Here is a 14,826-nt window from a genome sequence, read left to right as displayed (position 1 = left end):
AACTGATGGCGGCATTCAAGAGAATCCGGAAGGTCTAACCTTGTCTGTGGTATTCTGAGTAGGATTCAATGACTGAATGACTGTGACGTGCTTCAAACTCCTAGCAGGCGGGGCGTTAGTGACAGACGCAAAAGTATCGATGGATATTATTCCGGCCTGACCGAGAACCGACAGCTGAATTCCGCTATGCTGTGACAGAGCATATGCAATCGCTTTCACTGAGAGGATGGGAGGTAGCCATTGACAACGGTGAAACCCTACACGAGCTTGCCATGGAAAGGAGTAAGAAGGATTGGATGAAGACAGTAGGAAAGCAGAGAGACGGAAGGGAAGGCATCTTCATGCGCTTATCTGAAGTTCCTACCAATGAATTACATAAGTATCACTATCTTTATCTTTTATGTTATTTTCGTTCATCATCATATACATCTGAGTTTACCTGACTAAGATTTACAAGATGACCATAGCTTGCTTCAATACTAACAATCTCCGTGGGATCGACCCTTACTCACGTAAGGTATTACTTGGACGACCCAGTGCACTTGCTGGTTAGTTGTGCGAAGTTGTGTAATGCCATGGTATTGAGCTACCAAGTTTTTGGAGCCATTACCGGGGATTATGAGAGTTGTGAAAAAGTATTGTTCACAACTTCGTCCACCAGGAGGGCATTTGGCAAACGATTTCCCTTGACTTATTTTGGTGGGAGCCCGATAATGCTCTCAAGGAGAGCGGATCATTGTTTTTCCTTTCCTTGTTTCTTGGCTTCAAATTGTGCTCCGCTCTCAAGGGGAGCAGAGCATTGAAGCTTGCCTCCTTGGTTCATTGTTGCGCTCCACTTCTTCTCTTTCTTGGGCCACGCTTCTTAGGCAACGCTTTCTTGTTTTCTTCTTTTCTTCACCTACAAATAATCAAAACAACCAATCAAAGTATTACAAAATTCACAAAGCTTAAAATTCATTTAAAAACCAATTAATTTTAGCTTAAACTTTATGATTTTGTGTCAATTAAAGGGTGGTTGATTGATTCAAATAAACCATGCAATTCCACTCTAAATTACTTACTTATAATGCAAGAAAGTGCATAAAAACTAGTGAAACAAGTGAAATTAGCTTGAAAAATAGGCATATGATGACTTGTCATCAGTCATGTTGTGAATTTTTCTCCAGTAGTTCGTTGTACCTCTTCCAAGACTCATGGAATCTTTTACCGTCTTTTTGAGAAAAGTGTACAACTTCTTTCCACAATTGTCCCACAGTGGCATTCTCCTCCACCTTTTCTCCATTGGTTTCTAGCACTAGTGGTTGATGGTCTTCAAGAGTGACAGAGAGTAGCACTTCTTCAAGAGTCTTTTCCACTAAGAAATCAATTAGATCAATTTGCATGCAATTCTCTATCTCACTCGGATGTTCCATGGCCTTAAAGACATTGAAACTCAATTGCTTATTGTGGACTCTTAATGTCAATTCTCCGTTTTGAACATCTATAAGTGCACGACCAGTTGCTAGGAAAGGTCTTCTTAAAATGATAGAAGTGTCATCAATTTCCTCCATGTCAAGAACCACAAAATCCACAGGGAATATAAAATCTTCCACTTTAACTAGCAAATTTTCTACCACTCCATGAGGAAGCTTGAATGATCTATCCGCTAGTTAAAGAGAAATTCGTGTAGGTTTAACTTCTTCTATTTGCATCTTCTTCATCATGGGCAGTGGCATTAAGTTAATGCTTGCTCCTAGGTCACATAATGCTTTCCAATTGTGATGTCCCCTATGGTACATGAAATTTGAAAATTCCTTGGGTCCTTTAACTTCTGAGGCAAGTCCTGTCGAATAAGATCACTGCATTCATTGGTGAGGATCATCGTTTATCTTCCTTGAGAGTCCACTTCTTGGACAACAACTTTTTCATGAATTTTGCATAAAGAGGTATTTGTTCCAAAGCCTCTGCAAATGAAATGTTGATTCCTAATTTCTTGAAAATTTCTAAGAACTTAGAGTATTGTTTTTGTTGAGTCTCCTTTTGCAATCTTTGTAGAAAGGAAATTCTAAAGGCATACGTTCTCTCCCTTGGAGCTTGGGATGGTGGAGTGTGAACCTCTTCTATTTTTTTTTATTTTCCTCCTCTGATGGTTTCTCTTCTTCCTTATTTTTTGCTGACCTTTGGCCAACCACTTTGCCACTTCTCAAATTAATAACCTTATGCTCCTCTTTATGATTTAGGATCGTGTCACTAGGAAAGGAGTGTGGAGGCTTTTCTGCCAATTGTTTGGCAATCTGGCCAACTTGCATATGTAAGTTCCTTATAGCAGCTTCTTGATTCTTGAAATTATCCCTTGTCTCCATTATGAACTATTTGGTTGGTTTCATGAATTTCTTGGAAAAATTATCCAATGTGTTGTCAACAGGAGGCTTCTAAAAATTTTGTGGTTATGTTGAAAATGACCTTTATTGATATGAAGTATTAAAATTTCTTTGTCTTTGATTTTCCCACCCAAAATTTGGATGGTTCCACCAACATGGATTGCATGTCTTTGAGTAAGGATCATTTTGTGGGTTTATTAAAAAATTTCTCATGTAGTGCACTTGCTCCTGAGAGAGTTGCTCTTCCTTAAACAATGCACAATCTTTATTTTGATGGGCTCCTCCACATAAGTTGCATATTGCAAGTTGTATCTTCACTGCTGAGGCTTGCATATTGCCCATTTGTCTAATGAGTGAGCTGAGTTGTTGAGCTATAGTTTTATTTTGTGCCAGAAGAGCTTCCAAAGTGTCTAGCTCTATAATCCCTTTCTTCACTATTCTTTCATTGCCATACATGTAGTGGTGTCTTTTGTGCAAGGATGCTCCAGCTGAGGAATCAATTAGGGTCCTCGAGGCTTGAGACACTCCATCATAGAAAGTTTAGAGTTGTAGCCACTCAGGGAATGCATGATAAAGACATTTTCATCGTGTCATCCCAAGTTGCTATACTTTCCAAGGGTTGATATTGGAGCCACTGTTTGGACCTATCCCTTAAGGAGAATGGGAAAAACCTCAACCTTATTGCTTCTTGAAAAAGCCCATTGCTCTTGACTATGTCACATATTTGCAAAAAACTAGATATGTGCACATATAGATCCTCTTGCGAATTAACCACTGAATTGGTCTTGCTGTGCTAATTGGATGAGGGAAGGCTTCAATTCAAAATTATTAGCCTCCACAAGAGGCCTCACTATGCTACTTCCGTAGGTATCAATAATGAGCTGGTGAAATCCCTAAGAGTTTTCTTGTATTATTTTGTCCTTCAGCTATCTTCTTCTCCTCTTTTTTCTTGGCTCTTGCCTCCTTTCTTAATCGGAATAAAGTCAATTCAATTTCAAGATCGTATTAAAGAGATTCATTCCATTTTTCACTCCCTTCAATGTCAGAATTATATTGAAGGGGGATTCTTTTGAATTATTATTCCCTTGCATGCAAGAAGAAAAAAACATATCAAAAGCACCAGTGAAAAGATGAAACAAAATATTTAATTGAAAGAGCAAAACCAAAAACGAAACACCAAACTTAACTTAAAGTACCACGTGCACATAAAATAAAACTAAATTGATTAAACCCTAATGACCAAAGGAAATAAAACAAAAACAGAAACCTAATAATGAAAAGAAACTAAACAGAAACACAAACCCTAATAATAAGAAGAAAATTAAACTAGAATGAAAACAAAATAAACACAACCTAATTTAACAATTCAACCCAATGTATGATATCAATCTCAATTAATCTCCAACTATGGCACCGAAAAATTGATGAGCGAAAACTAATGCTCATAGATACTGACAAGTGCATCAGATCGTTTAAGTAATACCACGATGAATGGATATCATTCCCACGAGGATTAAAAGATTGAGCACATAAATATCAAGTTAAATCGCTAATTAGATCAATAGAACTTGAAATTGAGAATTATTGTGACTTGCTGGAAATTTGAAAGGCTTGAAACTTGAAGAATGAAGGCTTCGGACAGTGAGTGTTGAGTTTGGAGATATCAATAATGATGAATGTCTAGGGTTTTAGAGATGTTCATGTACTAAGAAAAATAAAACCTACCTTGTTATCCTAATTCTAAAGTTTGCAAATCTCTGTTCATGAAAAATCTAAAGTAATCGTTTTTTGATGTCTTAACTCGATTTCTCTTTAATTAACCAACTGTCAATGTTTTGGTCAATTGATTAATCAAAGAGGTTAAGTTCAAAAAAATCCAATTAAGTTCCTCAATGAGGAAACACAATTTTTTAGAATTGTCCTAATCAATTCAAACCTAATCTTATTTTAATTAGAATAATTAAGATAATCTTTAATCAATTCAAATCTTAAAATTCAAAAAAGAATCAATTCAAAACTAATTAATTACACAATCTTCTTCAATCTTCAATTTAAAATCATATCTTTGACATTGGGCCTTATATGATGATTGTTGGAGGATGCACTAAGCTAGCCTTCTTGGCATGTCACGCTCCCTTTAATTGTGGGTTAGGGCATGGCACGCCCTGCTTGCACGTGGCACGCCTGAACTTTGGTTTCTCTTGGGATTGACTTGGCTCCTCATGCATGGCACGCCTCTCTTTGAATATAGCACGCCTTGTTGTGATTGATATGAAACATGGCACGCTATGCATAGTGTGGCACACTCCCTTGCTTGAAGTGGGCTTGTGCGTACGCATAACATGGGATTGTTCCTTCAGGGCATGATACGCCTTGCATAGCGTGGCACGCTTTTTTCAGTGTGACAAGTCTTTAATTTTGGCGATCCTAAGGCATCGCACGCCCTGCATGGCATGACACGACTCCTTCAAGTTTGGGTACATATGCGTACGCACATGCGTACGCATGCACTGAGAGCCACTCTCTGATTAGTGCGTGCGGTCCTCTCTGTGTGTGCGCACACCTCCTGTTTCTTCAAGAACTTTGTTTTGTTGCTCCTTTGATCATCTTTTTTTATGCTTGATTTACCTTTCTTTTAATCAAAATTTCTTCAAAACACTTAGCAAATACCTTAATAGCAAAAGATACTTAAAAGTGACAAGATTAGAAGATAAGACTGTAGTTAAACCTTAGAAAACAATGAATTAAAGACAAAAAAAATAACTCAAGATGTGAATGCATCACCTTTTTGTCGAAAAATCTGACAGTAAATTTGTTGGTGCAAGTCAACACTAAATGCAACAGTATTCAACATTTTTCTTGTAGTGTAATTAATTTTCAAAAATGACTTACCAGGTGTAGTTTGAAATAAGAGATGTGTATTATTTAAAATGATGGATTGCAAGTTGGGATTTCTACTGGATTTTCTTTCACATGCTACAGTTGTATCTGGCTGCCAGCTATTGCGGCTCTTTTTCGATTTTTGTAATTGAAAGTTTGGTGTATTTTAAATTTGATTTTTCTATTTAATTGAATTCTCTCATTTCGTTTTAGTTTTAATAGTAAATTTTGATATTTGAACTTGTTTGTGAATTTTTAACTAAATATTATAGACAAATTATTATAAAAAATTTGTAAAAATTTGAATTTTGTTAGTTTAGAAATGATTGAATTTAAATACTTAAAATTATATATTAAATTTTCAAATAATTTTTTTAAAAAAATTGAACAAGAGAGCTCAATACAAAAAGTGGAGCAAGAACAACAACAAGCAAACAGAAAAGTAAAAAAAGTACAACAAAAAAAGCAAAAAGAAAAAATTGTAAAGTAGTTCATCAACTGTATTTTGTGCTCATCCTTCCTATAGTGTACTCCTAATTTTATATTTCTAAATTTTTACTCATAAAAGCATCTCCAGCCACTCCAAGCTTACTAAAACTCTGTCAATCCGACTACAAGATTGATCTCTGAACCATGTAAATTTTCGATCGCTAAGCGAAAGTTCAACAGTTGCATATCTTCTTGTATCCGATTCTTAGAATTGTCCGCAGTCGCTGTTAATTTGGCAACATCTTTTCTCCCCTCCACCTGCACAATCTCATTAAATTCTCCTATAAAGACTGACATAACCTTGCATTATAATTCAATTCTTCCCACACAGTAAGTTTCTCTCACTACAACAGTTTTTAGCTATTGCAACATGTACTGCAAATAACATTTAAAAAATGTTGTCTAAACTAATTAAAAATAACACTTAATATTTGTTACATAAAAACAAACCTGTTGTAACTCTTTTTTAACAACACACTATAAATGTTCCCTTTTGTTTAATTAAAGTACAAATAAGAAGTGTTGCTTTTATAAATTAAACAAACAACATTTATAATATTTATATTACACTTTATAAGTGTTGTTTTTACAATTTTTAATAAGCTTCTCATTATAAATGTTGTCAAAACTCAACTAAATTTTTTTTTTCTAAAATTTTGATCATCCCTCCAAATATTTTAACAAAAACATATTTTTTCCTTCTTTTAACTTAGCACATGCTTGTAAAGTTGTGTTCCTCTCTGCTCGCATCGCCGTCGTGCTTGTCGCTGCTCGCGCGCCATCGTGCTCATCGCTGCTCGCGCTCCGTCGTGCTCATCGCTGCTCGCATCGCCGTTGTACTTGTCGCTGCTCGCATCGCCGTCGTGTTCGTCGCTGACCTGCATTTCCTCATCGTTGCTTCTGAGGTTGTGTTCCTCTCTGCTCGCGTCACCATTGTGCTCCTCTCTGCTCGCGCGCCGTCGTGCTCGTCTCTGCTCGTGAGCCGTCGTGCTCGTCTCTGCTCGCGCTCCTTCGTGCTCGTCGCTGCTCACATCGCCGTCGTGTTCGTCGCTCTGCATTTTAAGCTTCTGAATTTTGCTCTACTCGATTCCAATTTCCTCGCCTTCTTCTACTTGTGACGTTTTGCTTGGCCCCTGGCTGGGTGTTGATATGCTCTGCTCCCCCGTGGTGCTCGTGCTCTTTCCATCACAGATAGGCTCCTTGCTTTACTCAGTTTTGTTATGGCTGAAGTTGATGAGAAATTCTGGTAATGAGAAATTACTATTTAATTAATTATGATCCTATTAAATCACTGCAATGTTTTATTTTTATTGTGTATTCGTTGGCCTGTTCTTTAATTATTTAATTATTGTTGGTGGAATCTCAATTTAGGGAACTTAAGATTAGATTCATAGTTATTGTAGGTGTTGGAGTTGGCTGAGACCTGAGAATGCTTCCGGTTCAATCAATTTACTGCTAGGTTTTTCATAATGCTTCCAATTACCTTCACTTTTTCTTTTTCTCTGCTTAGTTGAACTTACTTCTTCAGGGAGGAGGAAGATGTTGATAGATTCAGCAAAGTGCAAGAGAGTTTCTTGACAAGTTTTTCAACTCTCAGTATAATTGAATTCATGTTAGTGGTCAAAACTGTAATACTTATAACTTTCATGAAAATAAAGCAATTAGTGATGTCTTGTGTGTAGTAGAGATTCTTTTTCTCTTATTTTTTACATTGATAAATTCCTATCTATAAACTCTGCTTCTCCATGCTCTTTGTTTCAGAGTATCGGTGTTTTCTCCATGCTCATTGCATCATAGGCATTCATTCAATGCCTTTCTTTATGATATATCTTATCAAACTTCATAATTCTAATTAATGAAGAAATTTAGACAGAAAATTAGACATGAATGAGTATTTCATCTCTAAACCCTGTTCTTCATGTTATAAATCATTATACCTAGTTTTTAATTTTATATCACACTGAGAAGAGATTTTCTCTGTTTTGCAGTTTCTCATATTGATGTCCATTTGCACTAATTGTGCACTTCTAGCATAGCTATTCGATGAGGAGGGAAAATGGAAGATTGAGCCGGGACTCGTGGTGATTTTGATAATGGAGCATGCTCTATTGTTGATTAAGTTCGGTTTCTCTTGTTTGGTTCCTTCGGTAATGGACATTATTTCTTCTCATTATTTTAACATTCTACATTTCATTACTTTCCAATTCAAATTGTTTCATGTGACATGACACATTATGTTGCTCTATGTCACTGTTTTTCATCACAGGAACCAGCTTGGGTTAGAGCAGCCCATGCAAAAAATAGTTCGCAAGCACGAGACATGTATACTAAGAGGCTCTTGAGGACTATTTCTGGAGGAGAAAAGACAAGAGAGCTGAAGAAGATTGGGTAAGTTTTGATTTATTTTTTTGAATCTTAGAAGTCACTTCAATACTGCAAGGTGGTGAAAAATTGCACAAGCCAGGCTTGTTATTTTTGTTGTATGTTGTTAGGAAGGGATTTTGTTGTTACTGTGGTGATAAGAAAATGCTAGGTCTTTTTTTAGACGAATATGACAATGATTCACGTTTGCATTCACTCTTCCTCAATCCATGCTTCAGGAATTCACCGGTGGAGAAGAGCTACGAGCTGCCGGACGGTCAGGTGATCACAATAGGGGCAGAAAGGTTCCGGTGCCTGGAAGTGTTGTTCCAGCCGTCCATGATCGGAATGGAAGCCGCAGGCATACACGAAACGACTTACAACTCGATCATGAAGTGTGATGTTGATATCAGGAAGGATCTTTATGGTAACATTGTTTTGAGTGGTGGAACCACAATGTTTCCGGGTATTGCTGATAGGATGAGCAAGGAGATTTCTGCATTGGCACCCAGTAGCATGAAGATAAGGTTGTTGCACCGCCCGAGAGGAAGTAGTGTCTGGATTGGAAGCCCCATTTTGGCTTCACTCAACACCTTCCAACAGGTACGTATAGTAGTGTGCATTTCTATAAATAAAATATTAACTTAAAGTATTAGGTAATATAAATAAAAAATAATATATATATAAAGGAAATAATAAATTGGTCTAGTGGTCTACAACATGTTAATTTTTCATAAGGCATGTCAGTGGCTTATCAATGTTAGACGTATCATATATCTTGTTATGAAATTATCATTAATTTTTATATGTTATCTGCTCGAGTGTAGATGTGGATTGCAAAGGCAGAATATGATGAATTAGGTCCATCAATCGTTCACAGGAAATGCTTCTAATGTTGCAAAGCTTTCAACAAGTTACAATTCACATTTTCATTACATATAATACTATCAGTTGATTGAGGAGCTCTCCTTTTCCTATATTGTTACCATTTTTTCCATGTTTCTATATTTTAAAAGCATAAGCTAAGCAAGATATGAAAGATTCTTCATTGAATTCTTTTTTATCCTCATTACCATTTTGTTGTATAATAAAAACTATGTACTGTTACTATTCAATTTGGTTAAACCAACCATTTTTTGCAAGAATATTTTTATAGTAGATATACTGCTATATATTAGACATAATTCACAGTATTAAGTGGATGAAATAGAAGCATAAGAAAAAAGCAAAGAACCATGCTCTGAAAGTGTCTTGTTTTTAATGCTATAGGTCTCATTTAATTTGAGTTGAACCTTTTGGTTATGTTGGCTGTGTGATGTCCTCAAATGGCTGTGCTTATTGAACAATTTGAATGAATGTTTATGTGTGTGTTTGTTTTTTGTCTGTGTTCAAAAGGAAGAGGATGAAGCATGAATTAAGAAGGCGTTTGTGACACTGTGAATTTCACAGAAGAAAAGATTGGTTTGACGAGAGAACAACTAATACAATGTTCACTGTTTGTTTCCATCCAGCACCAATGTTTTTATTTTCCCCTTTATATTTTGTGATTGTGCGACTGTTTTAAAATTTTGATCTTAGGCATAAAGATAGTTTTTGGTGTTATCAGGATCATGAAGGCATCTTTATCGTCTCAATATGAACAAGACTAAGCTGCAAAGGTAGAATTTGATTCACAGAGAGGCGATGGGTGTGATTCTCAAATGTCAAATCATTAGTGATTTGATTTTCTAATATAACAGTATAACTTTCTCAATAATAAAAACTAAGCTAAATTGATATATGTTTGTATTGTTCGACCATATGCTTTGGAACTAAGGCTTTCTACTTATGATCCTTGATATAGTAATATACTAACTAAATTCTTTTTAATCTCGAATTTGTAGATGTTGTGCTAGATATTTGCACTGATTTACTAGCATGGCCAGGGAGACAGAAGGGAGAAAAAGAAAGAAGAAACAAGAACTCACAATGCTCAGCTGCAATGTACCATCTCAGTGGCTGCAATGGCTGCTTCATCTGCACCAAGCAAGGATGAGAGGATAGCCAAGATTGACATGGCTATGGCCTCTGCAGCCACATTGGTGGCCACGCAGTCTATCGAGGCTGCTGAGGCAATGAGGACTTAGAGAGGTCACCTAGCTTTTGTGGTTAGTTCAGCTGTAAATGTCCGCTCTCATGATGATATCACTACTCTTACCACTGCAACTGCAACAGGTAGCACTCCTTGATGACACTGTCAAGAATCAACAAGAGTATAGTTGCATTGTCAATTAGCTCCTCATAGGACAAAATGTGTCTTGTGTTCATGTTGGCATGGTATTGTGAACTAAGAGATAGTAATGATGACCCTGATCTTAATTATTAATGTTTGCAGCTCTAAGAGGAGCAGCTACCTGATAAATATGTATTTGAAATACTAATTGAGCTTTTTAATATCTATTTTAATTAGAATGTTATTATTAGTTATTTTGTCTCTTTTATAAAATTTTTTTTGTTGTGCGCAAACTTATTTATTAATTAAAATAATTACACATGTATGAACGAAAAATTTTATTGTTTTTTGTATTTTTATTACAAAAAACTTTTATTTTTGCCAAAAAAGTAACCATTCTATTAGTTACATATTTTGAATATTAGGATGGTTGCATATCTAAAAGAAAAGGCAACACTTGTATAGGTTGTATATCCAAAAGAAAAGACAATGCTTTTAAAGGTTGTATATTCAAAACTAATAAGCAACACTTCAAAAGATTGCAAATTCAAACTTATAAACAACGCGTAAAAGAGTTGCATTTTATGGTAAATAGGCAACACTTGTTAGTAGTGGCCAAAATATGAGAAAAAAGACAACACCACAAAAGTGTTGTCTCAAACACACCTCTGAAGTGTTGTTGTTTTTTAACCAAAGGTAACACTTGGTAAGTGTTGCTTTCAAAAGCGTTGCTTTTGAAACAAAAAAGTGTTGTCTTTGATCGCCTTTATCAAAGGCAACGGCTGCATATGCAACGCCGCCCAAAAACGTTACCTTAGGTCCAAAAGTGTTGCCATAGATCAAAAGCAACTTTTTGCCTGCCTTTAAGTAACACTTTTTAAATGTTGCCTCAACCTGAAAATGTTGTAGTGATCTTCTCTTGTATGAGCCTCCATACACCAAAGAAAGCACAATTGAAATTATTTTGAATAAGACCCATTCAACACACAGCCAACGCTCCCTTTTATGACAGTGACTCATTTTAAACATAATTTCATCCTAAAATAATAGCAAACAACGCGAAGCACCTTCCGACCTAATGTATTTTCATCCCGCAGCATCACCATCACTCCTCTAGATTCTTATTACATCAAACTTCGTCGCTACCTGCCTCTTAATCTCAAATAAACCTAACATATTCAATTTAAATTTAAGTTTATCGTTGAATTTATTATTGATAAATCTAAGGATAGTTATTAATAAATAATATATTACTGTCGATTTTACCGAAAATAAATCTGACAATAACAAAAAATTCGACAGCATTTAACAATTTTTTTATGGCGTTTTTAATGTAAATAATCTAAGGATTAAATATTCAAAAATTCCAATAGGTTGATCCACCCTCCATTATTTTAAAGTGATATTCGTATCATCTACTAATCTAAATATTAATTAATAATTAAACCCCCAAAAATGGAATAAAAATGTTCTAGTGGCAACATGTGCATCAAAATGTGAGTTGGATGGTCACAAACATAGGTATCAAAGATATGAATTTAAATTGGGTCCACTTGGTTTCATGCGTTAATCATTATTCATTAATGGCATATTTCCTTTTTTTTTTTTTTGTTATAGACGGCATATCTTTTCATTACACTTATATAAATAACAATAATGTATAAATAAAAGTTGGGCATAATCTTAGAAAGCCCCACAATCCAGATTTTCAGTACCTTCAATTCCAAAATATGAGATGATAAGGTGATTTTTCAACCTCCTTTCTAAAGACTTGACATTGTCAAATACAAGTGGCCCCAATTTATTCCCAAATTGTGCCTTATCTAAAATTAAAGAATACATAAAGTGGAGAAATGAGAATAATAATTAAAAAAAATCCACTTACATTTTATAGTTTCATTTTGTGATTCTCCCTAATATATATATATATATATATATAGAGAGAGAGAGAGAGAAAGAGAGAGAGAAAAAGAGAGAGATGACATAAACTACGTACAGAGTCTAACTTAGGTAATAATACTAACTATTTTATAAGGAGTAGTTATAATAATTTAAAATTAAAAAATAATTAATCAAACTAACTAAGAAATGAATGCTTATAATCATAACTTTAAAATTAATTGTTTAGGAAAAATAACAGAAGATCGGCCTAAAATTATTTTATTTTATATTTTTTTAATTATTGTTAGAATAATTAAATAATATTAACTATACAACACTATAAAAAACACCGTTAAAATTGATGGCCAAATCGACGGCTTAAACTTTTAGATGTTATATTTATAAAATTATAAATTATCGACAGTCATATAACAATTTATATTGTCCCTTTTATTAGTCTAAATTTTTTAAAGAAGCGATTTTTGGATATAATATTAAAGTTCTGTGTTCAATAGATCTAGAGTTCAATCTTGATGAATTAAAAAAAAATAACATGAGATAAATAAAAAAAGACTTATATAAAAATTAAAAGTAATATGAAATGTTTTTATTAAAAAATTCATTCTCCCACCTTCATACATGCAGGGAACCCAAAAAGGTCACATTATTCCTTTCTATCTTCCTATAAAATAAAATAAAATAAAATAAAAAAATTGGTAGCTAGTTATCATTTAGGAATGTGGAACAATGGTACTATTTATAAGTGAAATTATTTATGCGGTTGTGTCTCTAGCTATGCTTTTCTAACACAAACACACTGCAAACAAGTCAGCCTCTTATCATATTAAACTATTCCCTTCTTTATTGAATTGCAACTTCAAGTTTCAGCCACTGAAAGCTTTGTCTTTTCATGTTTTCCATTGTCCCAATTAACCTAATTTAAGTTGAAGATTTGGGTCAGATTCCATGATTCACACAATCTTGCTTACGTGAAGCCGCACTTATTGCTCTGCTATACGCCTATACCACACGACTACACGATTATACATACGTCTGTATGGTAGCGTTTGGTGGAGAGACAGAGACAGAAAGACTGAGACTGAGAGACAGAGACTGAGAGACAGGGATTGAAACAAATTTCAGTATTCTGTTTGGTGCAAAATGAGAGACAGGAATTGAAACAAGAATGAAACTCTAATTTAATTTGCACAAAAGATAAAATTGGAATTAATTAATTGAAATGAGAGTATTTAAGGTATAAAATGTTATTAAAGTTTCAGTCTCCATCTCTAAAAATTTCAGTCCCCTGTGTCCCTACTTTTTGGAGGTACTGAAATACTGAAATTTTAGAGACAGAGACAGACATTTTAGTACCAGTCTCTGAACTAACAAACACAATACTGAGTCTCAGTCTCTCAGTCTCTGTCTCAGTACCTGCAAACAAACGCTACCTATGTGTACATATTTATGTTAACAAGTATGGATATTTGTAAACATAAATTTTAGATGTTTATAATCACATAAATAATAAATAAATTTGTTGTAAATTAAAAAAACATAAGGTATCTAATTATAAATCACGTCAAAATTCAGAAGTAATAAAGTAGATATTGACTTAATAATATATGAGAATTTATTAGACTATGTTTTGATTTGATTGTGTTTATAAACACAAAATATATACACGCAACTGAATATAATATTTGTTTAATTACACATATTGAGATATATAGAAATAGAGTAATAATAGAAAGCTAATCTTTCAGTTAATATTAAATAATTTTTTTATATTATTTTATTTATTTTAAATTTTAAATTTAAATAATTATAAACCTTTAATTTTAAATTATAAATCTTAAATTCTTTAAAAAAATAAAAATGGTTAGAATTAAAATAACTAAAAAGTTGATTATCTCTACTTTTTCTAAAATTAAAAAGAGACATAACTAGCTAGTAAGATTGAAATATATAATTTTGATATAAATTTAAAAAAAAATTAAAATTTTTACGGTATTTCTTAATCCAATAGGTTAAAAATTATGACTAATTAATAAGTTGTGGAATTCGAATTTTCACTAGAACAATGCTATATGGCTAGCAAATATTTTCATTTTTAGCAATAATTTACACCCATATTTACATACGTTTTGCATACAAGAAGTATATAATTTATACTTATATTTACTAAAATTTTGTACACATGAATCAATAAATTTACACTCATAAATCAATACAATTTACACCCATATTCTTTTAAAATTTACATACCTAAGTTAGTAAAATGATAATTTAGTGTTTGTTCTAACTAAATGATGATAAAAATATTAAAAATTGCTTAAATAAATTATTAATTAATTATTAGATCAGTTTAAGTTGGTTAATAAATTTTATTTTTTCATATCCTCTCTCTCTCTCTATATATATATATATATTGTTTGAAACATATCGTTACCGTATAAAAATAAGTTCGATTGACATAGAATATGGACGTAGTATTGTATTATTTATATTATATTCTTTATTCATTAATGTGGAGCTTTCCCTCTATATGCCACATACATACATTGCATTAATATATTTAGCATGCATGAATCCTGATCAAATCCATATAATTATTTAATTAATATAGGTCCCTTTAACTTG

At 33.6% G+C, this 14,826-nt stretch overlaps 1 protein-coding gene across 1 annotated transcript; it reads left to right on the top strand.

Moving 5' to 3' along the window:
• The first annotated feature begins 6,949 nt into the window (after positions 1 to 6,949).
• On the top strand, positions 6,950 to 8,983 carry LOC130940034 (actin-like). The gene is made up of 6 exons (XM_057868087.1): positions 6,950 to 6,975; positions 7,258 to 7,357; positions 7,766 to 7,876; positions 7,996 to 8,117; positions 8,222 to 8,693; positions 8,918 to 8,983. Exons 1-6 carry the CDS (start codon positions 6,950 to 6,952, stop codon positions 8,981 to 8,983), a joined length of 897 nt encoding a protein of 298 aa, XP_057724070.1.
• Positions 8,984 to 14,826: the final 5,843 nt, after the last annotated feature.

The sequence above is a fragment of the Arachis stenosperma genome, chromosome 7 (assembly GCF_014773155.1).
Source record: "Arachis stenosperma cultivar V10309 chromosome 7, arast.V10309.gnm1.PFL2, whole genome shotgun sequence".
Classification (NCBI taxonomy): Eukaryota; Viridiplantae; Streptophyta; class Magnoliopsida; order Fabales; family Fabaceae; genus Arachis; species Arachis stenosperma.
The sequence above is the reverse complement of the archived record's forward strand: the minus strand, read 5'-3'. Positions and strand labels throughout refer to the sequence as shown.